Source organism: Sodiomyces alcalophilus, assembly GCF_042370955.1.
Source record: "Sodiomyces alcalophilus JCM 7366 unplaced genomic scaffold ACRALscaffold_3, whole genome shotgun sequence".
In the NCBI taxonomy this organism is placed as follows: domain Eukaryota; kingdom Fungi; phylum Ascomycota; class Sordariomycetes; order Glomerellales; family Plectosphaerellaceae; genus Sodiomyces; species Sodiomyces alcalophilus.
In genome coordinates, this window is record NW_027263534.1 from 886,022 (window position 1) to 913,873 (window position 27,852).

Consider the following 27,852-nt stretch of genomic DNA (forward strand, 5'->3'; position numbering starts at 1 on the left):
AAAAGTGCATTCAACAATAGGTTAGGCTCCGGGGGTAGTTATCATAGTCAGGCCCCTTAACGGGTTACGAATTTGCGATCAATACAAACAAACGTATTTGGATCGTCTCAATCAAGATACCAGGACACCAACAAGCTGCTCTGGGAGTACGTGCCTGTCTTCGGAAGACAAGCGGCACCTTTGGCGCTGACTATCTCCCAGGGCCAGGGGATGCCGGTGACGGTGTTGAAGACGAAGAAGTAGATGAAGAGGGAATGGAGTAAGATGAAGGGGAGTGTAACTCCACTCGTGTCAAAGTCCATGGAGGTCTAGATTCAGATGAGAATGGCAAGGTCGTCTACTTCTTAGATACCAAGAAGCAGAGAGGCTTACGCATAAGGGGTACGTCGAGGCCAAAGGCGCATGGAGCTGGGGATGCCGAAGGGCTGGTATGCAATACTCACGACTAAGATGGTGAGGGTATTGTGAGGAGCATTTTTCCTGAAATCAATACTCAAAATGTCGAGATTCGCCGTCCTTTCTGTCTCATATCTCATAAGTCCTCATAATCATCCATATTGCCCATCTCCCAGATATGTGTCGTGAGTTCCATAACCCCATATTGCCGGCATTTCTCGCAAAGAAGACTCTGTTCTGGCGAAGAACACGTTCCAAGGTGCAGGTGTTGGGACATGCCCTGATCCAACGAGACTCCCGCTTGAACGGATAACTGCACACCATCCACCATGCCTACCTCATTCATCATGTCACACTATCCTCAGAGTACCCAAGGCAATTTTAGTCATGACCGGCTCATGCGCGAAACTCGACCGCGACCTTGTTGCCGCGGCGGTGTTCGGCCTCCCCCTGGCGGCTCAGCTCGCTCTCCACGAGGGCTCGGATCAGGTTCACGGTCAGCTCGGTGCCTTGGGCGAGGGCCTGCTCGCTGGCCTCGCACGGCACGTGGAGGAAGGCGACGCGGCGGTATTCGTTCCGCTTATACAAGTGGGCTAGGCTAGAGAAGTAGATGAAGTCGCAGAGGTAGTGGCCGGCGTCTTCGGATATCCTTAGGTCGGCGTCCTTCTGGGCCAAGGGGTGGAAAGAGAAGAAAAAGTCAACCGGGCGTGCAGAAGAGAAGACGGGATTCACGAGTTTTTCTGGGCGTCACCAGGGTCCATTTCGAGGGTTTGGGGAGGGAGATGGGAGTCAAAGCCGACGGTGAGGGAGCAAACAGAGGGAAAACGAAAAAAAAAAGGGGGGAGGGAGAGAAGGGGGTGGGGGTTGCATACAATACTGTGCTGACGCCAGCGGTTCAAGACATCCCCGAGGTCGAGATCAGTTTCTAGCTCAGGGGGCACGCCAGCCCAGACCCAATCGTCGCCCAGGTCTTTCCGACGCTCTTTGTCGCGGCATATCTCGCCGTCGACATCGGGCATATTGTAGCCGTCGCGGTGGCCGCGGCGCTCGAGGTTGTAGAACATGCGGGGGCCGGCCATGCCTATGTGAAGGCAGAGGTCGATGCGACGACGGCCGGCAGGAGTTGCCGCATCGGGTGGTGGTGGTCCTGCATCATCCCTGCCGTCGTGGTCCCAGAGCGTGGGGACCAGAGAACGAACGGTCTCGTAATTGACACGGATCGGTTCCGGGTGCACCAGGATACGGACGGACGGCAGGTTGGGCCCAGGAGACGGAGACGGGGAGGGGTTGGACGAGGGGTCGGAAGGCTGGGGCGGGGTCGGAGCGTGGTTCGAGGCTGGGAGACGGGAGGGAAGCCGGCGGGCGATTTCCCATGATGGGTTGACGGGGTAGGCGGCTTTGAATGGCTATAGAAAGGAGGAGGGATTAGCAAGTGAGCAAGGCCAAGTAGATCGACGAGCGAACTCGGTTGGAGGTTGGAGGTTGGTTGGACGATAGAGGTTGGGGGGAGGATGATCATCATAACAAGAGAATCCTTGTCAATAGAACCTACGCCAAAGCCGGTGACGAGGACCGTAAACTCGTCTTGCAGGTCGATTTGGGATCCCATGGTGCGGATGTGTGGAGGTTGAGACAAGGCGAGGGGGAGAGGGATAGATTCAAGCAATCGAGGAGGCAACGGGAGGGGGTTAAGGTGAAACAATACGAATATTATAAATCGAGTGGTGCGACGATGCTGTTACCGTCGGGATATCTCGACTGACGTAATTGGTAGGTACGGGTTTCGAGCGCCGGTATGAGGGCGTTATCGCCTTGGTACCTTGTACTTACAGGAAACGGTCGGTTCGGCACTCCACAACGGGAAACCGTTGCGTCTCCGGTACCGAAACGTCTACTTCGTACCCACTGTACAGAGTACAGCCCGTACCGCAACTATCCGCTCAGATGCATGCTTGCATACCTCACTAACATCTTGCTTGAGAGTCCCGTAGACTACCTGGGTATACGTCTTTACTCTCCCTCGACATCAGCATACGCGGCTTGCTCATCGGGTAAACGCAGCATCCTCCCCATCATCTCGCTGTTTCTCCAAGATGCGAAGACCTCCCGTATTGTCCCACTCGACCCGTCCCTCGTCGACTGCCCTCGCCAGCTCTGGCCGCAACACCTCCTTCTCCCCCGTTGCCGGATCCCACTCCCACCCTTCCTTCATCCACATCCACCGCAGACACGCCCGGAGCTCCTTGTCCTGCGGTCGGACCCGCATCCATTCCGGCTGGAACCCCTCCGGTGCCCCCTTGCCGTTCCAGTCCTCCGCGCGCCCCAGCAGTTCGTCCCGGCAGAAGATGCGCCAGCTGTCCAGAGCGTACCTGCCTTGCGTGAGATGCCCAATCTCCCACGCGTCGTCGGCCTCATCCACGCTAATCAGCTGAGCCGCGGCATCGTCATCTGAGGCATCTACATCGCTACTGTCCTCGCCTTCTTCTGGGTTGACCGTCTGTACCGAGCCATCTCGTGTGTCGTATCCTCTCACTCGGAACCTGACGCCGGCCTTGGGGGGGTGCTCCATCCAACCCCGGGCATAGCGCTGGATGGCGGCTGTCCTGACAACAGACAAGCCCAGGTGTCGAATCATGTCCGTGATGATTTCGGTAGCTTCGGGATCGGCTAGGTGTGCTGGTGTCGGGAACCGTTCCTTGACCTGGTAGAACGCCGGGATCGCCAGTTTCCCGGACGTCTTGATCAGGAACGTCACAGCGATGAGAAGCCAGAACGGTTCATGGCATAGCTTCTCCTGTACCAGGTTGAAGTGAAGGGCGGTCAGTGGCGGGAACGGAAGCGAGGATACCGTGCCGGCCTGACGCCGCCCTTTGCTCCGGGGAGGCAGAGACCCCGGCGGCGACGATGTAGCGAAGAAGTGAGACTTTACGGGGCTCCTGGAAGTCCTGGCGACGATGCTGCGTTCCTGCCGAGTCTTTGAATCGGGAGGTAAGATGGGTAATACCAAATCGGACGAGGTAGACACCGAGGATGAATGGGCGCTTGTTGATTCGGTCCAGCCGCTTCTCGGCGTTAAAAGCCTCGGGCCGACTTGGTCGAGGACCTCTAGTCCTGACGCTGACTCTGCCGCCCTCTCTGTTAGATCAGCTCTCGCGTGATCATTCTTGGCTTTCTTTGAAGACAGTCCGGCTGAAGCTGATTTGTTGTCGGATACCGCCGCTGCGAGCACCTTTCTGCACGAAAAAGCACTGTTGGGGCCATTCTCGACTTTGCTGTCCGTCGTCGACGAGGTCCAGAAATGGGACGTAACGTGGCGGGGTCTTGTGGCTCGCCTGGGAGCTCTCCTAGTCGCACCTGATAACGCGGCACTCGTGTTGCTTTGCCCGGGCGGATTGGTGAACCCACCAATGTCGGTGGGGTTGCCAATGCGAGATGTGGTGGGCGGCAGTGATTCGCTGAGGGCGCGGATCAGACGGTCTGTCTCTGCCCAACCCGAGCAAAGGGGCCTGTCTTGCCGGCGAGGCGCCGCAGGCCGGCTCCCAGGAATGAACGCTAGCAGGTCTCTGCCGTCCAGCGGATCAAGGGATTGGGATTGCCTTGCGGCGAGTGCCCGAGCGCTCTGCAGCTGTAGGTTCCAGTCTTCATACCCGCTCAACAAGCTAGCATGGTAGAGGCGACGTATCTCCGTGGCTGGCGTGCCTGGTCGATGCAGCAAGTCGGCTAAGAATGACCTGGTTTCGTCCTCTGCCTGATCGATGTCGAAGCCGTCGAAAAGACATTCGGCGAACGAGGGCGCCATGCCTGACTTGCTAAGGTGGATGTGGGAAAGACATGGACAGATTGGTTGTCGAGTAGGCGTTGTGTGGTGGCATGGAGATGGATCATGGCGAGATGAAGCCAAAAAGAGATCCGATGGTTAGGTAAGGTGGTTGTGATGATTCACGGCGCTCTGGTGGTCGTCGATACTGCGATGGGTGGGGTGTGGAAAGTTGTAGGCATCTCGAATTCTGTCAACCACCAAACAAATATAACAGGCAGCACCGGTACGTGTTCCAGGTACCTGGTTAATAATAATGGCAGTGTCGCGTGCCTAGACTGTGGTACATCGCCGATTTTCCTCTCTTGGAGACCCAGGTACAGGTACAGAAAGGTGACGACAGCATGCAATTCAATCATGTACTACGTAATTAACTACCCACCCAAGATGCGAGTTGAAGATTACCATTTCAGATTCACAGACCAAGACGGCATGCCCACATATCAGCCTCTGGAGATAGGGGCGTAATTCTGGGCGGCAGGAAAGGAATGGAGGACGTGCCTGCAAGTGTCATTTCCCTTCCTAGGAGAACGTGGGACGTGGGATTAGGTGACCCGCATCCGTCAGATTCCATTGGATATTCCAGGTGATCAATGTGGGGAAAGCGGAGTCACGTGCCGCTCAACGTCTTAGCAGCCACTGTCACGCCTTCCCGGCCTCCTTCGCTGGGCTTCTCTGTCCATTATTGCCTGCACTAACCTGCTGGCCCGTTCCCCATTTCCTCGACATCTTCAACCACCAAAACCCTCCACCCCATCGAGTCCCTTCCAGCGACTCGATAACACCCCCCTCCCCCTCCTCTACAATTCAGCACGCGCCCATTTTCCTTTTTACCGTTCAACATCAGTAGAAATTCGCCGTCACCAGCATATCGAGAGATATGAGTAGTCGCGGTGGTAAATTAGCCCCAGAAGTAAACCGGTACGTTACAAACTTGGTCCATCGTCTCGCTTTGCTCGTTGCCTCCCCATCGTCGTCATTCTCCGGCCGAACCGCCGCGGCATGCGGCCCCCTCGGACCATCTCGGACATCATCGCTATCCCATCTCCTCCCTCTATTTCCCTCTTGTACCGTCACGTCGCTAATCATTTTTGATGACTCCAGAGCTCTGTTCGTGAAGAACTTGAGGCACGTTGCCGGCCCTTCCCTCGCTCGTTGTCCTTGTCGGCGGTCGAGAACTAACCGATGACGTGTAGCTATAACGTGACTCCAGAAGAGTTATTCGACCTGTTCGGGAAGTTTGGCCCAATCCGGTATGATAGATATCCCGTTTGCTCAATTGTCTTCTCTGCGACGAAGAAGACGTTGCTGCTTCTCTCCTCGGCCGTCGCCCTCTGCTGATACACTCAATGCAGACAGGTTCGCCAGGGCATTGCCAACAACACAAAAGGCACTGCATTTGTTGTCTATGAAGACGTAATGGATGCCAAGCAAGCTTGTGACAAGCTGAACGGCTTCAACTTTCAGAACCGCTACCTGGTCGGTATGTGTCGACCCTGTTTGCGCGGCCCTTCCTTTCCATCAAGAATCATCTCGACATTATCCTCATCCCAATCACTACCTCGCCATTCTCCCACGCATCACAATCTAACGTTATATCGTCCTGCAGTACTATACCACCAGCCAGAGAAGATGCTCAAGTCAAGAGAAGACATCGAAGCCCGCCGGGAAAGTTTAGCTCAGCTGAAAAAACAGCACGGTATCGAATGACAATTTGACGGGTCTGCGGCACGCCTCCAGACTTCCTCCAACGACTTGTCTGCAGGCCCGTCCTCACCTTATCCTCCGACCGACGCCGCGTCGCCGAATGCGAAGACAGGTCCCCGCAAGAACCCGTCCGACCACGGCCGAAGGGACCGCGCCCGGATCCCGAAATCCGGCGTCGCGGGATACGTGCGTCGAGCCGTCGTCCGTTTCGCTGATGGAGTCCATTCCACCACTCGTCAGCCCCAGACGTGCGCGTGATACACAAACAGTCCATCGCTTGGTATCATCGGCATGAAAGAACACAAAAAAAATTGACGGCTCCGTATGAACATCTCAAATCACCATTTTTTCTTCTTCTTGTATCATTGCTTTCGGCCTGGCCCAAACCCTCCGGAAGAGAACAAAACCATCCCAACTCAACAAATCGCCTTTGGGAGTTTCGGAAACCCTCGACACGAAGTCTTTTTTATTTTATTTTATTCGGCGCTGAGGACGACGACGACGTGTTGGGAACTCTCCTATGCTGTTCATCCGGACGTGGGGTCGCTGGAGACTCGCTATTGTCTTAATTCTGCCGGACCATTCTCTTTTAGGTGCATGGGTTTGTTGCTTAGGGGAGGGTTTTGGCACTGAGCCTGCCGTTGCGAAGTGCCCTCGTTTCAGTTCCTTCGCATCTGGAGTCGATTTCGATCAATCTGGGATGAATACGAAATTTTTGTGAGGCCAACCTCACCTCACGCTGGTACGCTTAAGCCGTTTGCGGCATTGCCATTCTTGAAATCGTGATGTCTTGCTCTCGATACATCCGCCGCCTTACGGTCTACATGGACTTGTGCTACTGCCTACCTATGTGACCATCTTCCTAATCCCATGACCATCTTACTCACGTGGCACCCCCGTGGATCAATTCAAAAATATAACGTGGGACATCAGTAGTGCTCATCATATCGTGTAAGCATTGTGCACATTTCTCTCGCGGCCTAGGTTCTGCGCTTTTGACTATTGAACCGGCCCCTTTCTCTACAAGTTTCATCAGATAGCCGCTCAGCGACACCACTTGATCCCAAACCCTCCAGCAGTACTACCCGCCGATGTCTTGCCCGTCACATGGGATCACTGCAACCATGAGCCTCAACCCGCCTAGATGGTTCGTTTCCTAATACGCAAAGAGGACAATCTCGATTCCAATTTTCTTCACGGAGGAAGTCAGGCCCTCCTTTGTCCCGCCGTACATCTTCCCCGACGAAGTATGATGGTGTACTTTTGTACTTTTGGTATGTGGCATTGGGTCATGACGTCCTGACTTAGTAGACCTTCTTCTTCTCGTCGATGCTGAACTGGCCAGGACCACTGTTGACCAGGAGAAGGAGGCCGCCAACGATAGAAAGGATCTGGAAGAAGTCGTACTTGGCAAAGTCCTTCTGGGGGTGGTGCTCGTGAAGCTGTGGAAATTTAGCATCCGGGCACGTTGGAAGAAGAGTAGGTGAGGTCTCTTTTTGGAGGGAGGGGGTCGGATGGATAAACTTACAGTCCAGAAGTTGTTGACCAAGAGGTTGAAAATGCTGAGAATGACAACGAGGAGCGTCGCGCTGAACTTGGCCTTGAAGCCCACGACGACCATGATGGAAGCAATGGCGCCAATGATGGACACGATTACCCTTCCGACGGACCACGTGCCGCTAAAGACAAAGCCCACGAAAAGGAAGATGAGCAGCACACGGCCGGCCAACTGGAAGTACATCTTGCGGTCCTTCTCGTCGATCTCGGGGATGCCGGCGAACGCCTTGCTCTTGCGTACCCACGAATCCGACATGACCATGAGCAAGCCGCCGATAACGGAGAGGTTCCGGAGGAAGAAGTTGAGGTCGAAGATGAGGCCGTAGCCGAGTGCCTGAGTGACAACGACGCCCATGAGACCGGCGACGGCGTAGTCGGAATGCTTACGGATAATGACTAGTGTGGAGCAGACAACCATAGCAATGATGTTGCTAATAAGGAAGAGGTGCGTGATTCCGGAGGGAACTATCCGTACTGTTAGCTTGTGCATATGGAATGTCATGCATATGGTTCGGCTGCTGGATTTCTCCAATAGCGTGCGCATAGCAGTCTGAAGCCACTTGGGTCTAACGTACTACTTCTGTATTCATTGAGGTACAAGAGCTGGTCGCTCCACTGGGTAATAATTCGGAGGGTATCTTCGAGGAAAGTGACAATAATAAGGAAGCGGCCGATCGCAGGAAGGTGCCTAATTCACGATCTGTTAACACAGGTCCTTTATAATCGTAGAGTTCCCTCTAATGCCTATGGTACGCTAAGGCCACTGCCGGGCTTTCTATTCACAAACAACACAAAGAGTTGATGTGGTTGGAAGAGGGGAAAAAGTAAAGACAGCTGGAACACCTACGGCTTCATGGGCTCGCTGAGGGTATCCAGCAAATCCTCAATCTTGCTTGTGTACTGGCGGACAGTATCTAGGATGCCCGGCTCGGAGGCTTCCACGGAGGGTCCGCCAAAGCTTGAGGGGCCGCCGCCCCCAACACCGAGGCCATAAGACGGTCCCCTATGCTGAGCCATTGTAGAAAAACTGTCGACAGAATGCTGCTGCGGCACACAAAGAACCTCACACCAGGTATCGTGTGTCTCTTGGTGAAGAGCGGAAGTCGTTGTCGTTACTTCTCTTTGGATATGCGATCACGAATAGCCCAATGGGCCGTGGGTGCGCTGCAAAGAGAGGGCGAATGCGAGTGTGCGAGGATGGCTACTCCGGCTAGCGGAAGGAGGGGAACCGAATGATCAGGGCGAGGTCCGTCGGTCCTGTATGGGTAAAACAAAGAGAAAGAAAAAAATGGATATATCGCAGCCAAGTTCGATGCCAGCGAGCTGTTTATGAGGGAAGCTTGGTAATTGGGCTGGGAGAAAGGAAAGTAACCTGTAAAAGTAATTGGAAGCAGGCGGAAATCCCGATGACCTCAAGACGACAACTGTGTCCTTTCGGAGCTGTGATAATACAGTGGCAGGTGGGCTTAAGCTCCGAAGGCTATCCCCACTTTGTCGACTAGCTTGATTGAGTAAGGGATACGCTGTTATGTATCCTCCAACAAAGACACTTCCGATCCACTAATATTGAAAGTGGTCAATGAGGTACTTCAAGCTCATTGGTACTTTCTTGTGCCGTGTCCTGTTTGCAAGGGAGGAACTCTCGAGCTCTTGGCACAGGGAAGGTGCCTCGGTGGTCGGCGGACCGAAAGTGTTCCTGGATCATGAATACGATAGAGAGTGATTTGGCCGAAGTAGGTACCGTACGCTGACGAAGCAGGTAGGTACGTTGTACGTATTCGTACGAAGTACGTGATCAGGCACATGCAGCACTGGAGTCGAAGATGATACGAATATATTGTGCAGAAATATTTCGTAGAATTATCCGTATTATAGCCATGTCTGGATTCACTGCATCAATGCTGTGCTGTCCCCAGGAGTGGGAAGGCTTTCCGATTATGACCAGCTGATGCAACCACAAACGAATTCAGGCGGGAGGCCCGTTCGACTTTCTTTTCACTAACCGCAATAAGAAGGTTATTGACCAAAGCCATCGACAAACCGCGTTCCGGTTAGGGTGTTGTTTGGTATTTCCTGGGGCTACGGCAAACCTCACTTTGTCGGCCAACCGAGGACGCTGTAGCCGCAGACCATCATGCCCATGCAAAATGTACACCAAAGCATGCCTAGATACTTGACCAGATGTCGGTTGGTGATGGATCTGGCTTGACTGATGGCACAGAGGGGACTAATAAAGGGAGTATAGGTGGGATGACGGCTAGGGTTGGGTATGGACGACTTGATCACGAGCTTGCCAAACGATGTACAACGACAATAGTTTGAACATATGTCACTGACTGGAACTTGGGCAGGGGATTACTCCAACGTTTAAGGGAAGGCCGGAGAGCAAAGATATAGGCACATGTCAACATGCCATCTATAAGGCTTGAATGCTCCATGGCTGGTATGAAGACATGTGTATAGAGGCATACAAGAGTTGCCATTGATCCTGCCATACTCTCTAACGCAGCTGGGACAGACAGAAATGACATTGTAATAAGAAATAGAGCCAGCTCAGGGCAAGCGAAGCTACTTCATGAGCAAAGTAATTCTATTGAGGCTCTTTTCAAAGGTGCCAAAGTTACATTGTACACTTGAAGTGATGGGAGAACATCGGCTCCACCCACGTAGATGGTCAGTGCGCAGATTCCAGCAAAGTCATCTCACACCAGAACCCACCTATCACGTACCGACTTCGTTTCAAGCAGGTTCAACGAAAAGTTCAGCCTTGTGAACAATTGCAAAACCGTCATAACTCTCCACCATAGTCCAACACTCCAACACGAAGAAATCATCTAGGTTCATCCATTTTCTATCCGATCGACTCAGCATACCCTACCGGCTCCTTTCATCGACAGTGAGAGGTTGCCATCCCGAGTCGCAATCATGAACGGCGACGGCTACTCTCGAGGTGGTGGGTGTCCTGCCGCGATTCCGTTACCTATCCAGCCAACGAGTCAACTAACTTTGGATGTATCTATAGATGGCCGACGATCGGGGCCTAGGGACTATCCGGTATGCGAGCATCCACATTAACCCCAGCGTTTGTTTCCACCTAGATTAACAGCGACTCGGTAGAGAGGCGAACGGGACGAGCGACGCGACAGAGATCGACACCGAGAGCGCAGACGGTCTCGTTCACCATATGATCGCAGCTCACGGCGCCGCGATGACGAAGATAGCTACGCCGCCAGCCGCAGCCACAGAGAGCGGGAGCGCGAAGACAGGTACTCCGGCCGGGACAGACGTGGCGACAGGGAATGGGATCGCGATCGTGGCTCCTCGCGAAGGGACGCCAGGAGGGATGACGACGACCGCTACTCCCGTCGCGGTGACCGGGATCCGTACGACGATCGCCGTCGTGGAGGGCGTGATAGGCACGATGATGGCTACGGCAGAAGGGAGCGCCAACGGACTGCCACGCCGCCCCCCAAGAAACGCGAGCCTACTCCGGACCTCACCGACGTGGTTCCCATCCTAGAGCGGAAGCGACGTCTGACCCAATGGGACATCAAACCCCCCGGTTACGAGAATGTCACTGCCGAACAAGCCAAGCTCTCGGGCATGTTCCCCCTGCCGGGCGCTCCCCGTCAGCAAGCCGTGGATCCCACCAAGCTCCAGGTTTTCATGAACCAGCCCGCAAGCCAAACCAACGCCGGGGCCCTCAAGCCGACCAATTCACGCCAGGCCAAGCGTCTGATCGTTAGCAATCTCGCCCCATCGGCCACGGAAGAAAGTGTCATGGGCTTCTTCAATCTCCAGCTCAACGGATTGAACGTCATTGAGAGCACCGACCCTTGCGTCCAGTGCCACCTGTCGAACGATAAGTCCTTTGCCGTCATCGAGTTTCGCCATCCATCCGAGGCCACCGTCGCTTTGGCGATGGATGGTATATCCATGGAGCCGGACGATGCGCCGACCGACGGCGCTGCCGCTGCCCGCGGCCTTGAGATCCGCCGCCCCAAGGATTACATCGTTCCCGCGGTGGTGGAGGAGACGCCCTACGAGCCAGGCGTCGTCTCCAACGTTGTGCCCGACACACCAAACAAGCTCAGCATTTCGAATATGCCACACTATTTGAACGAGGAACAAGTGACGGAGTTGCTGGTGTCGTTTGGGGAGCTCAAGTCGTTCGTTCTGGTGCGGGACAGTGGAACAGAAGAGTCACGGGTATGTGTCTTCCCCAACTCCAGTCAAACAGCGCAAACTAACCCAAGGGGAAATATAGGGTATCGCCTTCTGCGAATACGTCGATCCCGCGGCTACTGACGTCGCCCTGCAAGGGCTCAACAATATGGACCTCGGAGACAAGAAACTCAAAGTCCAAAAGGCCAGCATTGGCGTGACTCAGGTTGCGGGAGTCGAAATGGGTGTCGCCGCCATGTCAATGCTTGCCGGGACGACATCGACCGATTCCGACATAAGCCGAGTACTACAGCTCCTCAACATGGTCACGCCCGACGAACTCTTGGATAACGATGACTATGAAGGTAAGCGAAGCGGAGTCGTCCGTCAACTCGAGTTGCAATTGTCTAACCGACCCGCCCTTTAGAAATTATGGAAGATGTCAGAGACGAATGCTCCAAGTTTGGCAGCATTCTCGAAATCAAGATCCCTCGTCCAACCAGCGGAGCTAGGCAATCTGCGGGCGTCGGTAAAATCTACGTCAAATACGAGGACAAAGAGTCGACCCAGGCAGCGCTCAAGGCTCTAGCAGGCAGAAAGTTTGCAGACAGGACAGTTGTTACCACTTACTTTCCCGAGGTACGTTCTCTCTTTTTGTCTTCTTGACAGCCTCTCGCTTTTCCGCTGTGCAAGACTAATACTGATCAACACCATGACTGTAGGAAAATTTCGACGTTAATGCTTGGTAAACTGAAGCATCAGTTCCAATGCTTTGCAAATTTGGCCAGCGAAGAATCCGTAAGCTGTGACTGGTATCAAAGATTGGTTAGGCCAGACTCTGGTCGATGGGAAGGATTGCGAGGACATTCTCACCCTGCCCGGGACTGGCGATCGGTCGTGTATTGATGTATCACTATCCGAGGATGGATATTTAGAGAACTACGGTGTTTACAGTAAATGGTCTTCTCGTGTGTTTAGCCGGCGCATATAATGAAGCCTGACACGGCTCTCAAGACACAGGTAGTAGTAAAGTAGGTATGGGGAACAACAAAACATGCAGGTTATTTCAGTGTACATTGTCAATTGATTATTGGAAGCTCTACTTGTGCATCTAAATAACTGTCTGGAAGACGAAACCAAATGTGAGAGGAAAAAAAAAAAGTTCCATAAACGAGTCCTGTAGTGTCTTGTTAGCGTCAACTCGATGCACTCTCTCAGGTAACGCTGCAGAACAAGGTGAAGGCTAAAGATCAGAAGTCCAGTTCATTCATTGAGCACGAAGCTCTAGAATAAGAGGTACCAGAAAAATATAATATGGGAGAGATCATCATATCAATAACCATTGGGAAGGGGAAGACAAGTATTACTTACGGAATAGGAGAATTCCCTGCCTTTTATCCTCCGCTGCCTGTAACCAGCCAATATCAAATGGTAAAGGTCAAGCTGAGGATGAAGCAGGAAGGAAAAAAACTCAATTGCACTGGGACGGGTAGAAGTAGTACTTCGTACGTGCAGGAGCACTGACCACCACTCTCGTCTATGCTTATCGCCTTATCTATGGTCTCTGTATTACCTAATGCATTTAGGTTAAGTACTTGGACCGCCGGCGCTCTCGTCCCTATCTGGCCCTAATTAAGCGAAGTAAGTCCGCCACTTACCCACTGCACCAAACCACCTCCACTCGTATCTGGATAGTCTTTTTTTCCGTTTGACCAGCGACAAATTCCGCCCAGGCAAACATCACCACCCACACCGTCCACATCCCGACGTCGACGCGACAACCGCAAAAATGGGCAGACTTCACAGCAAGGGCAAGGGCATCAGCGCGTCCGCCATCCCCTACTCGCGCAACCCTCCCGCATGGCTCAAGACCACCCCCGACCAGGTCGTCGACCAGATCTGCAAGCTGGCCAAGAAGGGCGCCACCCCCTCCCAGATTGGTGTCATCCTGCGTGATTCCCAGGGAATTGCCCAGGTCAAGATTGTCACTGGTATGTTTGGTCGTGGAGGCATGTTGCGCGGCGAATTGCGAGAACTAACGTGCTTGTTGTAGGCAACAAGATTCTGCGCATCCTCAGGTCGAACGGTACGGTTCCATACACTTGAAAGATCAACCACCCGACCAAATCATTCAAAATACCCCCCTCGAATCTATGCGATAGAGCATGTGTCCTCTCGAGGACGAATTGCAAATTATGCCTCTGTACGGTTTAGGCTGACAGAGAGACTTTATCACAGGCCTCGCCCCCGATATCCCGGAGGACCTGTATCAGCTGATCAAGAAGGTTCGTGAATTCTCCGCAGTCGTCGCACGCCAGCTCAGCCGTGGAGGAACCGGGAGGGTCACTAACATGCTCGGGATAGGCTGTCTCCATCCGCAAGCATCTTGAGCGCAACCGCAAGGACATGGACTCCAAGTTCCGCCTCGTCCTCGTCGAGTCGCGTATTCACCGTCTTGCCCGCTACTACAAGACCGTCGGCGTCCTCGCCCCCACTTGGCGGTACGAGAGCGCTACGGCCAGCACCCTCGTGGCGTAAGCGGGAGTTGGAGCTTGGTCATATGGACCTCATCAACAGGATCGGCATGGGACCGGACCACACTTTCGACCATTTTATGGACATGATGGAAAAGCACACCCAGGTTGTCATGGAGTTAGGAATGGGAAACTGCATTTACGGCGAGGCAGCTTGCTCCTGGTCACCACGGGTGACTTTTGACGCTGAAGAAAAGGGTCATGTAATGACCGAATGGGCAAAGACGATTCCCATATGCTCAAATTATCCGTCCGTCCCGACCCAGCCCGATGCTATCTGGGGTATCATGATCCATAGTGTGATGCCTATTCGAGTCAATTCCCCACCTCAAACGCCTGTAACCATGTCGATCCCTCCTTGCTTCATATAGCAGCTAGCCCAGCGTAGGCGGTAAATAGAAAGCCAAATCATCCATATTATTCAGTGCCTTCCAACTCCTTGGACCGTTGAAGAAGGAACTCGCCGAGCTTCCGAAGGGGGTCCTTGGGTCTTTGAACGGTGTGATTAGCGTTTGCAGTCGATAACAAGTAGCGGGCCCGTTCTCAGAGCGCGGGGAACAAAAAAAAGGGAACTCACTGCTCCTTGGCAATCTGTTTCATGCCCTCTAACAAGACGACGGTGACCTTGGTGTTCAGGTACCTGCGCACAGGGTCGCCATGGGGTACAGCTTTTTCGGGTATCTTGAAGGCCGCGTCAGGGTGGGCGGAGCCAGCTCGCGAGCTGCTGGGTTCCTGGGCGCCATTGGCATTTCGGATGGGCGTGCCAGTACGACCTGGCGCTGGACTGGGGCCATTGGACGCCACGGATGGGGCTGCTACTGCGGGAGGCTAGAAGGGGGCGCACTGTTAGCTTGGATGCATATTAACGGAGGCGGTAGAGGCCATGGATGGTAAGGTGGCCTGCGGAAACATCTGAGGGAAGATCATAGCTTGGAAAATGCCGCTTTGGACAGGATAGCACTAACGGGCGCATGTTCGGTGGCGGGCGCATCAGTCATGACGGCGTCGTCGGCAGCCGGCTCAGGAATCGAAGATTCTGATGGACCAGCCGTGGCAGTGGGCGCCTCGGGGCCTGGCCCATCCACGGACGGCTGCGTGGTGGTGGGCTGGACGGGCGTTTCGGGCATCGTCGATGTTGGAGTCCGGAAGGTTGAAATTGGTGCTGTCGGAAGGAAAGAAGCAAGTTCGAAGATGGTCGAATCGGAAAGAATGAAACTGGCAAACAGAAACCGAAGATGCGCTGAATAATTCTGATGGAGTCGAAGCGGAAGATCCGTGGTTGGGTAGTAAAGAAAGGGCGGAGCTTTGTTGACGTGATGGCTTGCGATTACATGGTATGGTATTTGGTTGGTAGGAGTTGGCTGGCTGTTGGTCGGTAAAATAGTCACAGGTACCCGTACGGTGTACCGTACCACGCAAGTGCTCGCGAAGTCAGCTGACCTCGCGTATTCCGGCCCATTCGGTACTTTCGTATTGTGGGATTTTCTACGGCCCCTCACCACGTTTCCTTCTCCCCACGCGTTGGGAGCGATGCAGTTGGGACAATTGCAACTTTCATCCTTTTTCCAGGAGCGTCCTCATGGGTTCTTATTGTTCTAGAAACTGCAGCCTTTTTGCGCCCGAAGATGGACGCTTTCATACAACGGCGCACTATCCGGACTAAAACTCGGGCAGATTGTCCGGCTGAAGAACAAAGGCCCGTGAAAAGGGGGAAACGAAACCCCGACCACAGCCAACCCGATAAAAACCATAACCTTGGCAAAGACAAGGACAGTTCGAGCACTTCCTATGAGGGCTCAGACTCTGAACAGTTTGAGTATCACGTCACAGAAGATGCCGCTGAGGATAAAAATCAGGAAGGTCGGGTTCCACATACTGCGATTGAAGATTCCTTGCCCCCCATCCCAGCCGACGCAGAGGCTTTGAAAAAGTACGAATTCGTCAGGGCGTCAGACGCCAACGGCGCGGATGGTGAGATGGAGCGAATTGAGTCCTCTTGGGTCAGGGGCAGGAGTTCAATCTATGTCGACGCCTTCAACCATGCCTTAGACACGGTCCTGGAAGACGAGTCACACTTGTTTGACGCCAAGGAACATGTTGTATTCGATCAATGGAGGCAACTGGATTATGAGTCTCAGTACCTGTGAGTTGGATGGCCCATCGCACCCCACGCGCACGGTATTAGGCACACCAGCAAAGCAAGGCCACTGAGACGCTCTGTAGATATGTCCGGCTGTTTCTTCGCAAAACGTCGACATGGCATCGGCACAGCCGATTAGGCCACTATGGCGATATTTCCGACCTAGATGCGGCCATCAGGACGCTACAGGAACGAAGGCATCTTCCGGATGCGTGTCCTGTACCATCCGGCAGTTCTGTTGCTAGGGATGAACTCGAGGGATCCCAATTGGACAGCAGCTTCACATTTTCCGATACATCAGAGGAACACATCCACACCATCGAAGAGGCTGCCTCGCTTCTCAGCTTGGATGAGCTCAAAATTTTGTGTAAGGAGGCAAAGGTTCAAGGGAGGAACAAAGCCGAGCTAATCAAGGCTCTCTGTCGGATGAGTCGCCATCAAGTTGGCCTTCAAGCCGTCGGCCTACAGAGGACGGGGGCCGGTGACGAGCCTTCGACAACGGACTCTTCAACCTGTAGCGTTCATGAGCCATCCGGGAATGGGAAGCAGCATTCCAACCGAGCGCGGCATTTCATGGATAAAATCTCGGGGATTGTGGGACCCTGCATTCGACTTTCGCCCTGGACGTACAAGCTCTTTGAGCGAGTCCATTTGGTGTTCTACAGGTCGACGGAATGGACGGAGAAATCTCTAACCACAATTATACTCGCCAAGATTTCGAGGCGAAACTTTCCCAAGTACATTATCTGTCGCACGTCGAGGATCTTCGAGTCGCGTGAACAACTGGTCGAATTCGAACGAGCACTACGACTGGAAACAGAAGTGGACGACATCCTGGAATCGAATACACCATCTGGCGAGACAGGGTTCCTACGAGTATTGGATATATATAAGGAGATTTATCCTCGGTGGAAGACGGTTCTCGCAGAAGAGCAGGTCAAGGAGGAGAAAAGTTACGAGTTCGGAGAAGGGGCCTACCTTAGACGGTTCACGCCGGCACATCCATATACCAGGATCATCCATAAGGCGGCATATTCGTTAGGGCGCCTGAAGAGACACGCTGAAGAACATTCGCTGCTCACGGAGCTTCTAGATCAGCGACTCTTCCACCCAGCAAGGCGCGGTCGCTGGTACCAACGGAAAGCTCTGCTCGAAGAAAATTACATGCACGCCTTGGACACGAGGCCCGTGTCCAGCGACGCGGAGGAGCAGAAGAAACACTGGAAGCGAATCGCGAGTAAGACCTGCGAGCAGGGCTTACAGGACAATGACTGCCACTTGATCTATCACTATGGCTTACAGAAGCGCCTGGTCAAGCTTGAGAAGCAGCTTCGCGTGGCGTTCCGGCAACGACACGACTTTGGCCATGTACGACTTGCGAAGCCCGAGGAACATACTGTTGAGGGGGTCCAGCTGAAGAGGGAAGACCATGTCGGCAAGAATCGACAACGGCCGGGCACAAAGACCATGTGGCTAGACGAGCATGGACACGGCGACGAATGCTGTGTCGAGGAGTTGTGCCTGAGCTGGTACCGCAACCGGGGCTGGAAAGGATACCATGCAGAAGGGGGAATCATACGGACGCTCTTTGCGTACCTGTTTTACGATATTCTCTTCATCTACATACCCAACGTCTTCCAAACGGCCTACCAGACATGTCCGCTCGACCTCCACACGGATTCCTTCTACCAGGCGCGAGCGTCGGAGATCAACCACCGCCTCGTGGACATTGGCAACGGAGGGGCGGAGCGCATCATTCGCGAAGTGGCGCAGAGGGAAGGGGAGCGGCGGACGTGCGTCATCGGGCTGAACTGGGACTACGACCCGGATGACCTGGTCGAGCTCGTCAGCTGCATTGACGGCGGCGCGCTCGCGACGATATGCAAGTTGATGGCGCAGGAGTACCGGCAGCGGGGCGGGGGCATCCCCGATTTGGTTCTCTGGAGGACGGAGCCCAGGAAGGAGTGCATGTTTGCCGAGGTCAAGAGCGCGAACGACCGTTTAAGTGACACGCAGAGGCTGTGGATTCACGTACTCTCTGGGGCGGGCGTCAAGGTGGCGCTTTGCAACGCCGTGGCGCGAGAGGTGAAGAGTGTCAGCTGATGACATTCTCTTGGCGTTGTTGACGTTGAGGTTTCTGCGTCGGACACATTTTTCGAATTCGAGTCGGTAAAGCATACAAATATATTTCGCAGCCGGGACAATAGAGCAATGGAGACACGAGGTGTGTTATTTTCGGACCAAGCAACATCTGCAGGAGGATGTTCCGAGAAGGTAGAACGATGGAACGAACCACGAGCCTTGTGTCCAGCAATAGAAAAAAGAACGTTGACACGGGATGGCTAAGAAAAGAAGGGAAGGCCCTGAAACGGAACAGTTCAGGGGTTACCGTCCCGAGACTCTACCGTCCCTCCTGGTTTCAGAATCCACATGGTGGTCAAGCTGCGCTATTTTTATTTTTATCTTTATTTTACTTTCGTTCTTCTTTCTCTTGTGGATGTGATCTGCTTCTGGCAGCTAGCTTGGCCTCGTTTCGGATTCTCTCTGACCACACGCATATAGAGGTTCAAGGTTCATCAGATTCTTGACAGCTCATTAACTCAATGAGGTTCGGAGCGTCGGAGAAGGGCGGGGATTCATGTGTCGCAAGCCATGTTCGGAACCACATTCTGCAGGACGACGGCGAGAAAGCAGAGATTCGTCACACTTTTACTGCGCCGCGAGTGTTGTGCGCAACTTGTCGGTTGTTGTGGTTCGTTGATTCGCAGGTAGCAGTGACGAGCCTGCACTAGCCACAGATGAGGGAGGGGTTGGAGGGGTTTGATGCAGGAGGGGCCTCGATTCCGTGTTTCTCGGAGGCTGCTGGGCGGTGCTGATACTGCTGATACTGACGCAGCCTCTGCATGCCAGTCGTCACCAGCGTTTCGTCACCAACGTTTGTGCTGTGACGAGATGGGCCGGTCCGTCTTGGGTTCTCCGTTCCGTTTCCGTTTCCGTTTCCGCTCCGTTTCACCACCGTTTTCCGTTTTCCCAGTACCGAGAAGCCCGTCCACTGGACGGATGCCCCATTATCCCAAGGCCCCACGTCTTTCCCGTCCACTTCCCACTTCCCACCCCTCCCTCCCTCTCAAATCTCCCTCGGCGCTTAGCTGTTCCCTGGCCAGGCCAATCACCAGCGACTTTTTGCCCCGTTGGTGATCTCTACCACACCCCTGTCCGGGGCAACGGCCAATCGTCGTCCAAGACGCCCAGGGTCTAACGTGTCCGACAGGCGCTTAATCCGAGAAAGCCTCCCGCCGCGACGAGAGGGACAAGGTCGGACCCATCGTCATCGCTCCCGATCGATGCAGCTCCCAGGATTCCGGGTCGCACTACGGCTTCCTCTGGCTTAGCGCGTTGCTGGCCCGCTCTGGTTGGGGCCCCTTGTCTCGATTATTTTTCCCTTTTGTCTTGTGCGTTGGTTGGAGAGCCCACCGGCCGCTTGGTTCGGGCAGGCAGACTTGGACACTTACTGCGCATGGTATGGGAGGGAGAAAAGAGAAAAGGGCGTGAAGGGTGGGCGGGATAGGTACAACTGCAGTGTGGCAGTGTGGTAGCGGAAACTGACACGCACTTTTCAGTACGTGGTCATTGGCAGTAGGTGATATTATCGGCGACCCCGCGTGGTCGCATGTCAGGCCGCGCATCACAAGACGGGCAGATATTATACTCCTTTTATTGATTTTGTCAGTGTCCATGGACTCGCCAATCAGCAAGCAAGCAAGCAAGAATGGACAAGGGAAGACGCAGAGGGCGAGGGAAATAGAGGGCAAGGACAGACGGGAGTGTATTCATAGGACTACCCAAGGTGGTTCTCCGAGTTTCTTCTCCCATGTCGTCCACTGCATTTGCGTCTTTTATCGCCCTCCCTGAACTTCGGAGAGCTATCCAGAATTGTATCCCAAGCCAACCAAGACAGATCTTTGCCTCGCCAACCCCTCGCCTGAGCCACACGCCTCATACATGATAGAAAAATAAAACAATAGAAATGGTACGACCTTGGCCGTCCCTTGATATCGCATGTGGCACGCAGGCAACCCCCCTTTCCCCGTAAGACAGCGTAAGCGTAAGCGTAGGCATCTACGCCGTAAAACTCCAAAAGAAGTACCTCCAGTTGGCCCCCGAAAAGTCCCATCCGAGAGAATCAAGTAGTCGCTCCAGTAGAAAAAAAGAAAAAGGAAAAAAAAGTTTCGTTGATTCGACAAGGATAAAGCCGCCCATTTCCCTTTTCCACCCATTCCAAAAGATTGAACACCATTCGACCTGGTTCTGGTTCTCGGTTGGTTTGTCTCGCGTCATCTCATCTTCATGTCGGGGATTTTTTTTCCAAGATCCCAGGACGCAATCGGGCAGATGTAATACGACGAAGAAGATTCCAGCCGAGAAATAATAAAGAATATTATCGACAAAAGAAAAGGAGACGTAAATTCGTAAAGGAGAGAATGCCCGGGTAATGGCCTCGAGGGAGGGAGATGACCAGCCGGGATGGTAAGATGAGTTGGTGAGATGAGTGCGAGTACTCTTCCAGGCGTGTCCTGAGACGGTCGAAAATCTTGACGGTGGTATGAAAACCGACGAGACTAATCATGACGGAGTGTGTTCGACCTTGCGCCTCTTGCCCCGCGGGGCGGGACTCATCCTCGGGGTGGCGTGGTAGGTGACGGTGCGGGTGACGACGTGGCGGACGCTCGTCCTGGCGGGCTTCTTCCTGGCCTTGAGGACAGCGTCCCAGTCAAACACGGAGTGGACGGACCGGGCGCTGAAGGGCGAGCGGGCGGTGGTCGGGGTGGCGCTCCGCGGCGAGTCCAGGTACGAGGACAGCGCGGGGGATGGGGGGATCTTGAGGCTGGGGAACGAGTCGGCGCCGTTGGGCGGCGCGGACATGGGTAGCGGTCGGTTGAACGGGCTCGGCGGCACGGTCGGGGCGGTGGCGGGGCCCTTGAGCTGACGATGGTGGTGGGCGTCGCATTTGCAGGAGCAGTCTGTCCGGTCGCTCGTCGCGGTGGAGGGCACCGAGTCTGGGGTGGTTGAGCCCGAGCCGGAGGGCGTGAGGGCGGAGGGCGAGAGGGAGCCGGCGGACACGGACTTGAGGAAGTCTGTGTAGGCCGTGGGCGGGGTGATGGGCGTCTTTGCGGTGGGAGGGTAATACGAGCAGGCCGACGCGGGTTTGGCGGAGAGGGGAGTAGTCCCTGTGGAGGGAGCGGCCGAGAGGACGGCTTCGGAGGGGAAGGTGGCGCTGACAGGCGTGGCCAGCTTGGGCAGCTTGGGTTTGGTGCTTGGTGGCATTGTGAGGCCGAGAGGAGTGTGTGTGAGAGGGAGAAGAAGGTAGGTGTGAAGAGAGGGAGGACGAGGCGGATCAAGTCAAGCGAATGACTCGGTGCGGTCGAGCTGCTAACAAGCTGCAGAGACGAGTCGCCCGTGGGGAGGAAGGGAAGGGAAAGAAGAAAAAAGAAAGGAAAAAAAAAAAGAGAAAAATAGATGGAGGTGGTGGGAAGGGAAAGATGTATATTAATCCCTTGCCAATGTTGGACGAGGTAAGGATACCGCTGGGTCAAGTCGGGCGCTTGGTCGTGTGTGTACGTTGTAATGAGTGGTGTACGATGTACGTTGTAAGTGAGGGAGGGAACCGCTGGGGAGGGGCGTGTGCGGACGGTGAGCTCCTGGCGGCAACGAGTTTCGAGTTTTCGCGACGGTTGCGTACCCAGAGCTGTGGTCTGGGGGTGGTCTGGGGGGTCTGAAGGACGACTGACTGGGCAAATGACAGCGGGTGATCCAGGGGGAGTGGGAAGGGAAGGGTTATTTCTGGTGTGGTTCCGGGAACAAGGGTAGAACCAGGATATGGGCACGACTGAAACGAAGGCCGTTTGAAACGTGGAGGCGGCAATGCCAGGACTCTAAAAGACGGGGGGAAGAGAACGGATTCCCAAGGGGAGAGGAGCCTGGCGCAGAGCTGACGGACAGGGAGACGACAGGCAGACAGACGACAGGCAGACAGACGAGACAAGACTGCCGTGACGCCAGGCCGACGGTGCTTTGTGTGACGTCTTGTTGGCTGGAGGGGGACGGGGTCGTGATAACTGCTGCTGGTGGTCGGGGCAGAGGACAGGGGGTGGGTGAGCGGCAAGCCTGTGGTTCGTTTGCGTGGACCCTTTGGTGAGCGTCGTGATTCGTTGCGTCGGCGCGTGTGAAGTGAGATGCAGTGCCTTAGCGTGGGAAGCTTGCAGGGTAGTAGGCGACAAGGGCGATTTGGTTTTGTTTTTCGATTTTCTTGTCTCTCGGTCGCTGGGACTGGGAAAGTTAGGTAACGTAAGGGGTCGGTTGTGTCTTTGTCGGCTTTTGTTTCTTGTTGGCGGTTGGGTTGACGTCGTCGGTGTCCTCGGTGTAGTTGTGGTCTCTCCCTTTTTCTTTTTTTTTTTTTCCCCTTCTTCTTCTTCTCCGTCTTCTTCGCAATCGACACTCCGTTCTCTTACAACGAACGCCAAAGTATCGTGCTCTTGGCCCGGCAGTTGCGTGACAGGGGTGGTGTGATCGCTGAGCGCGCCGCTCTACACGAAGCGCCCAGATCGCAGCAGAGGCAGACACAGCACCTACGTCCCACTCATTAGCTGACGATCCCATACGCTGGCCCCATCCAGAAACTTGATTCGCTCGTCTCCTCTCGCTCTGTCACCTCTTCCCATGCAGAAGCTGCTCACCTTCAAAGGAACGACGCAGAGTGACCAGTGATGTCCGATCTGTGTTGGTGGAAAGATGCACTTGAGACTTCCCAGGCCGTATCAAAAACCAGTTTCGACGGCTGCTGTTGGTTGATGTGAAAAGAACTGAAATGTGACCGGATGCTTCTGCTTCTCCACGAGGAATTGTGACGAGGCGTGTCGTGATGTTGATGCTGTCACAAACCTCATGACCAGCCAACATGCCGCTCTTTATATCTTGACATCTTCACATTTTCCTTTTTCCATTTTGGACACTTTATCAGTCAAGGCCTTGCCCGATGGCTGCTCCGTACAGCGCGCGCGCTTCTGCCTCATTTCGAGCTCGTATCGGACAACGAGAGGCCAACCTTCGTTCTTACGATCGCTCCCCGTGTCATTATGCATGGACCCTTCGTAGCGTTGCCCTGCCGACAGGTGACCGTCGAGGATGACTGGTAGAAAAGGTTATCCTACCCGCTTTAATAAGGAGAGCGCGCGCGAGCTGAAGCTGCAGAAAAACGGTCGAGAAATTGGCCAAACCCACGTTTACCAGAATCCCCTCGCCGACCACTCCGATGGTGATACAGGCATCCCGCTTCTGGCTAGGCCGGTGCCACTCCAAGAAGCGCCAACCTGATATGGAAAGTTCCTCAAAACTTCCATCCGCGCGCCTGGGTTGAAGAAGCTATTCTCATCTTCTGATCCCATCCCTCTACATGTCTGCCTGTGTCTTGCCGTCGCATGGCTTCACCTGACGCCGGGCCCAGACAACATTGGCTCCTGTTGTTCGTTTCTGGAGAAGCCTCAGGTTCCCAAGTCTCGTCTTCACCAATGCTTCCATCCCGCCGTAGCATCCGGTCGCCGTATGGGCTACGGTGCGGACCTGCACAGGCGCCTCCCCGCTAATCTCGCCGAAGGAGACCATGTACTGGATCTCGTCCCTCGCGCCGGCAGTCTTCGGCGTCTATGATTTTCGTCGCAGGTTGACCTGGCCTCGGCCTGGCTGCGAAAGGTCTGGGCTTCTTTTCCATCATCTTTTCTTCTTCTGCTTGTGCTTGATGTGCTTCTCGCCAGCCGAGACATCCCAGGAGGAACCTGGGTTTCCAAGCAGACCATATCGGCCCTGGTACTGTTGAAATGCATGGATGTAGAGACAATCTTCACAGGAGAACCATGTATGCCTATACCAAACGAACATCACTGCCACAGAGTCCATCCTACCGATGTAGCCCATAGGACGGGATCCAAACGCAATACCCATCTGATCATCCGACACCATTCACCACCTACAACGCAAGAATGCAACTAGGAAGCGCCCGGAGGAACATGGTGCTCACAAACGACCACTCACTCACCTTGGAAATTGAAGAGACCCACAGGACGCTTCTGCCATCAACATGCCTTACAGGAACTACGAGTCCCACAAGCCAGTTCATGACCCGAGGTACTGATAGAGTGCTACCGAACCCTCTGCGACAGCATCCGATGTATATACCGGTTCTCCCAGCCTCCCAATATGTGTCTTTGGCGATATGATCCTCAAAGATTCCCCTTCGACGACAACCCAAATGTCCACGTCGTCCCAATCGACAGATTCCACGCAAAGCGTTTCCATTCCGTGTTTTCGCACATGGCGGGTCGGTATGTTGGCTCGTACGCGCAGTCGCCAAACCCGGGGTACAACTCTTCCAAGGACGAGCTGGCAAAGTCGCACAGTTTGATGGACACGGCGGCGACCTCTCCACCCGAAACGCCCCGAGCAAACCCGATGGTCACCTCAAGCGGTAAGAACCGCTGCCGCGTCGAGATATGTCACGAGGAAGTGGCGCAGGGTCTCATCTGCGTCTCGTTGCGCTTCGTGCGCAAAAGCGTTCCTTGGTCGTCGTGCTTCAGGCGGGCAACTGGCGTACATGTCGGCTTCGCGGGTAGGTACTTCGTAGATCGTGATTTCGGCCGTCGGTGCCTGATGTGCCATCAATCCCGATGCTCGGCCTTGTAGCACGACATCGGGGGCGGCGCGGGCGACGGAGATGGAGTGGCCAGTGTGCAAGAGTGTCTCGGCGCGGCTCTGTACGAGCAGGCAGGGGAGGGGCTCAATGACTAATACCGCTGGCGAGGTTGCAAGACTTACATAATACGAGAACTACTCAGTATTCCATTACATAATACTGTCCTCATCCTGGCACGGGAGAAGGCGAAACCTCATTTCCGCTTATTCAGAAAGACATGGAGCTCATTCAGAAAACCTGCAAAATCCCTCCGGCCGGGCCTTCGTTGGCGAAAAGATGAACCCATCTTGTATATTTTCCTGTCAACATTGACCTCTGTTAGACGCGAGAAAAATAAAGCAAGACTGAGTGACAAGTCAAATCAAGCTCTCACCGACATTCCCATGGGTATGAGACACGGAAGGGCCAAGATTATTGGCTGCTGCGCCTCTGGGGCTGGGCTGAGGTCACGGCGGTGAGTCACGTGTGGAAGGTACCTCAAGGCGTTGGGCCCGTTTCGAGTCTGAGCTCCGACGTGGGAACACGGAAATCGCGGCTGTCTATCCGGTCCCCGCAGGACGAGAGTCGATAGAACTTGGGCTAGGCAGCCGTCAAGTCATAGGACACCAACGATTTTTGGTGGAATATTTCGTTTGGCGCTGGACCAGAAACCTTTGCGCCCCAAGACTCCAAAACTAATATTCCGATGCGGTGATGATATTGTCCTGAAATGCTGGATGGTGGGTAGAGATGTGATATGCACTTTCGAGGCAAATTAAGCTGGCACTGTGACAGCTTCAGCTATATTTAGCGTTCATCTGGCATAGTGAGGGGGCGATTGAGAATCGATGAAGAAGAAATGGTGGCGGTACTGTCCGTAAGTAGTTTACAACGTCAATGTCGGTGTCAGGGGTTCACTCCGACTTGCCAACTCATCAATGTCGGTCGATCCAATCTGTAAGGTCGACCCGAGGAGCGGACAATGCCGACTCTTGACCGCCACCTATGCACTTCGGTTTTCCCAGTTCCAAGGTTGTCTCGACTGTCGAACCGATGGGTGCCGTCATTATTGTTCGTTCAAATTGTTCGTCGAGAGTGCAAGAAGAGCGGGAGGGACAGATGATACTGAGTGCCGGTCCGGGACTGAGTACGTTGTAGGAAACATGGAGCCTCTCTACACGTGTAGCATGAGTCGATGAGTCTCCAGATTGTTTAAGCGTTGTCTTGGTGTATTGCTAACCAAGATTGGAAGTCGGATCGCCTTATTTCGTCCTGGGATTCGTTTCCACGACTTTGTTAGGAAAATGACGACTCGCTGACCTACCACGGGAACAACAAAGCACGGCAACTACGAGGCAAGATACAAAGCGAGCCATACTACATAATACTGTACAGCAAGTACAATGCCATTACGTACGTGTGCTTTACCAAAGACCTCAGTCAGCCCACAGTAAGCGGGGCAACAACTGACACCGTGGCGTGGCATCGCGCGATGACAGCGAATCAGAGACACGGATCACGAAAAATGCTGGACCCACAGCCTGGCTGATTCAGCCACTTAGGATGGTTAAAGGCAGTCCAGTCCTTCAAATCACCTCTTCGCATTTTTCCCTCGTCCTTTCTCCCACAACCAATCAATAAAAGCCCGTCGATTCATCAACCAGCAATCAGATTCGACTCCTCGTCCCTGACTGGAAAAGTGCAGACCAGACCAGGGCAAGTTTCTGAAAAAGACACACCAACTTCCAATTCGACCAACGAGAAACCGTTCGCTCCGCATTTTTTTCGTGCTTGTGCGGGAAGACTGGGACTCGAAAGGCCAACCAGAATCGACAGACACGAAATAGGTGAGTCGATTTGCAAAGCCTTACCTTACCTTACAGTACGACAACAAGTCGTCACGTCCAGTCCGTCCGCGTGCGGTGCGCGCGCACCACCCTTCTCCGTTTCCCACCCCCGCCCGCCCTCCTTTTTCGTTTTCCCCATCCATCCGACCGACCGTCCAATCGTCTGACCGTCGCATCTTCTTCATAGCCAAGCTGTGAGAAGAGAGTGTGTTACTGCGCAGACAACGGGAAACCCGTCCAGCAGACCGCGCCGCTCCGCTCCGACAGCGTCCGTCCCTACAAGGCACCGCCAGGCACAAACCGCATTTTCCAAACGCCAGGCACGTCGCCGACGTCTTCGAGTACGAGTCCTTGTCCAAGTGTAGGACGAGAGCATTGATACTCCATACTGTAAGTGTAATCGAGCGCAAAACGATATCGAGCGCCTTTTCTTTTTGTCTTTATTTTTTTGTTTTATCCCAAAGAAAATCATTCTTTTCGCAATTTCTTTTATTCCCTTTTACCTTTGCCTACACGCCTTCAGCCCCTGACGTTGATGACTGCATCCGCCGACTATCACCCCCATCATACATGCCATCTTCTCTTCAACCCCCCACGTCGCGTACCACTAGTACGACTTAGTACTACAAGCCCGTCTGCCCATCCCCAATCAGATCACGATCGCATTCCTGGAGACTACCTACCTTGGCCTCGCAAACACCAAGCACTGTCGTCGCGACGAGGGGGCCTATCATCATCGTCGGCTTCATTCTGATCGCCATAATTGGCCGTCGCTGTCCCTCCCGTGATAGTCTTCATCTGCGGACAGTCGCTTAACCCTGCAATCAGCGTCTCTCCCCACACGCGCACCTTTGTTTTGGGGCTCTCTGCTGCATACTGGGACTCGATCGCGCTGCTCTCACTCTATTGTGTCTGGGAAACACATCCAGAAACAAGCGCCGTCATCACCTCACCAATCTCCTTTTGCG

The 27,852-nt window shown here is 54.1% G+C and overlaps 11 protein-coding genes across 11 annotated transcripts; 5 read left to right on the top strand and 6 right to left on the bottom strand.

Moving 5' to 3' along the window:
• Positions 1 to 426: 426 nt before the first annotated feature.
• Positions 427 to 2,031, bottom strand: ACRALDRAFT_1080909 (uncharacterized protein). The gene is made up of 3 exons (XM_071019089.1): positions 1,949 to 2,031; positions 1,274 to 1,802; positions 427 to 1,136 (listed from the first exon to the last, which is right to left on the bottom strand). The coding sequence occupies exons 1-3, from the start codon at positions 2,003 to 2,005 to the stop codon at positions 793 to 795; spliced, it is 930 nt and encodes a 309-aa protein (XP_070875818.1). The 5' UTR covers positions 2,006 to 2,031; the 3' UTR covers positions 427 to 792.
• Positions 2,032 to 2,121: 90 nt separating this feature from the next.
• Positions 2,122 to 4,290, bottom strand: ACRALDRAFT_1080910 (uncharacterized protein). Its single transcript, XM_071019090.1, has one exon. It carries the CDS (start codon positions 4,193 to 4,195, stop codon positions 2,441 to 2,443), a length of 1,755 nt encoding a protein of 584 aa, XP_070875819.1. The 5' UTR covers positions 4,196 to 4,290; the 3' UTR covers positions 2,122 to 2,440.
• Positions 4,291 to 5,398: 1,108 nt separating this feature from the next.
• On the top strand, positions 5,399 to 5,923 carry ACRALDRAFT_2103064 (uncharacterized protein; the record flags this gene model as incomplete). Its single annotated transcript, XM_071023122.1, has 3 exons — positions 5,399 to 5,466; positions 5,569 to 5,696; positions 5,823 to 5,923. The coding sequence occupies 3 exons, from the start codon at positions 5,399 to 5,401 to the stop codon at positions 5,921 to 5,923; spliced, it is 297 nt and encodes a 98-aa protein (XP_070875820.1).
• Positions 5,924 to 7,224: 1,301 nt separating this feature from the next.
• Positions 7,225 to 8,494, bottom strand: ACRALDRAFT_2101432 (uncharacterized protein; the record flags this gene model as incomplete). The annotated part of the gene is made up of 4 exons (XM_071023062.1): positions 7,225 to 7,362; positions 7,449 to 7,942; positions 8,053 to 8,165; positions 8,325 to 8,494. 4 exons carry the CDS (start codon positions 8,492 to 8,494, stop codon positions 7,225 to 7,227), a joined length of 915 nt encoding a protein of 304 aa, XP_070875821.1.
• A 1,730-nt stretch (positions 8,495 to 10,224) lies between these two features.
• ACRALDRAFT_1049028 (uncharacterized protein) lies at positions 10,225 to 13,086 on the top strand. Its single transcript, XM_071015569.1, has 7 exons — positions 10,225 to 10,430; positions 10,500 to 10,531; positions 10,595 to 11,686; positions 11,745 to 12,006; positions 12,069 to 12,280; positions 12,364 to 12,818; positions 13,013 to 13,086. The coding sequence occupies exons 1-6, from the start codon at positions 10,403 to 10,405 to the stop codon at positions 12,388 to 12,390; spliced, it is 1,653 nt and encodes a 550-aa protein (XP_070875822.1). The 5' UTR covers positions 10,225 to 10,402; the 3' UTR covers positions 12,391 to 12,818; positions 13,013 to 13,086.
• Positions 13,087 to 13,430: 344 nt separating this feature from the next.
• On the top strand, positions 13,431 to 14,179 carry ACRALDRAFT_2102166 (40S ribosomal protein uS15; the record flags this gene model as incomplete). The annotated part of the gene is made up of 4 exons (XM_071023091.1): positions 13,431 to 13,632; positions 13,695 to 13,727; positions 13,880 to 13,926; positions 14,006 to 14,179. The coding sequence occupies 4 exons, from the start codon at positions 13,431 to 13,433 to the stop codon at positions 14,177 to 14,179; spliced, it is 456 nt and encodes a 151-aa protein (XP_070875823.1).
• A 413-nt stretch (positions 14,180 to 14,592) lies between these two features.
• On the bottom strand, positions 14,593 to 15,733 carry ACRALDRAFT_208696 (uncharacterized protein; the record flags this gene model as incomplete). The annotated part of the gene is made up of 5 exons (XM_071022490.1): positions 14,593 to 14,665; positions 14,753 to 15,003; positions 15,043 to 15,104; positions 15,137 to 15,597; positions 15,678 to 15,733. 5 exons carry the CDS (start codon positions 15,731 to 15,733, stop codon positions 14,593 to 14,595), a joined length of 903 nt encoding a protein of 300 aa, XP_070875824.1.
• Positions 15,734 to 16,151: 418 nt separating this feature from the next.
• On the top strand, positions 16,152 to 18,603 carry ACRALDRAFT_1075618 (uncharacterized protein; the record flags this gene model as incomplete). The annotated part of the gene is made up of 2 exons (XM_071018408.1): positions 16,152 to 16,318; positions 16,399 to 18,603. 2 exons carry the CDS (start codon positions 16,152 to 16,154, stop codon positions 18,416 to 18,418), a joined length of 2,187 nt encoding a protein of 728 aa, XP_070875825.1. The 3' UTR covers positions 18,419 to 18,603.
• Positions 18,604 to 20,938: 2,335 nt separating this feature from the next.
• Positions 20,939 to 21,640, bottom strand: ACRALDRAFT_2026800 (uncharacterized protein; the record flags this gene model as incomplete). The annotated part of the gene is made up of 1 exon (XM_071020420.1): positions 20,939 to 21,640. The coding sequence occupies one exon, from the start codon at positions 21,638 to 21,640 to the stop codon at positions 20,939 to 20,941; it is 702 nt and encodes a 233-aa protein (XP_070875826.1).
• A 211-nt stretch (positions 21,641 to 21,851) lies between these two features.
• ACRALDRAFT_1092915 (uncharacterized protein) lies at positions 21,852 to 24,328 on the bottom strand (the record flags this gene model as incomplete). Its single annotated transcript, XM_071019637.1, has 8 exons — positions 21,852 to 22,068; positions 22,105 to 22,304; positions 22,333 to 22,406; positions 22,812 to 22,899; positions 23,326 to 23,501; positions 23,590 to 23,720; positions 23,766 to 24,013; positions 24,257 to 24,328. 8 exons carry the CDS (start codon positions 24,326 to 24,328, stop codon positions 21,906 to 21,908), a joined length of 1,152 nt encoding a protein of 383 aa, XP_070875827.1. The 3' UTR covers positions 21,852 to 21,905.
• On the top strand, positions 24,309 to 25,104 carry ACRALDRAFT_2058532 (uncharacterized protein). The gene has a single exon (XM_071021846.1). It carries the CDS (start codon positions 24,566 to 24,568, stop codon positions 25,046 to 25,048), a length of 483 nt encoding a protein of 160 aa, XP_070875828.1. The 5' UTR covers positions 24,309 to 24,565; the 3' UTR covers positions 25,049 to 25,104.
• Positions 25,105 to 27,852: the final 2,748 nt, after the last annotated feature.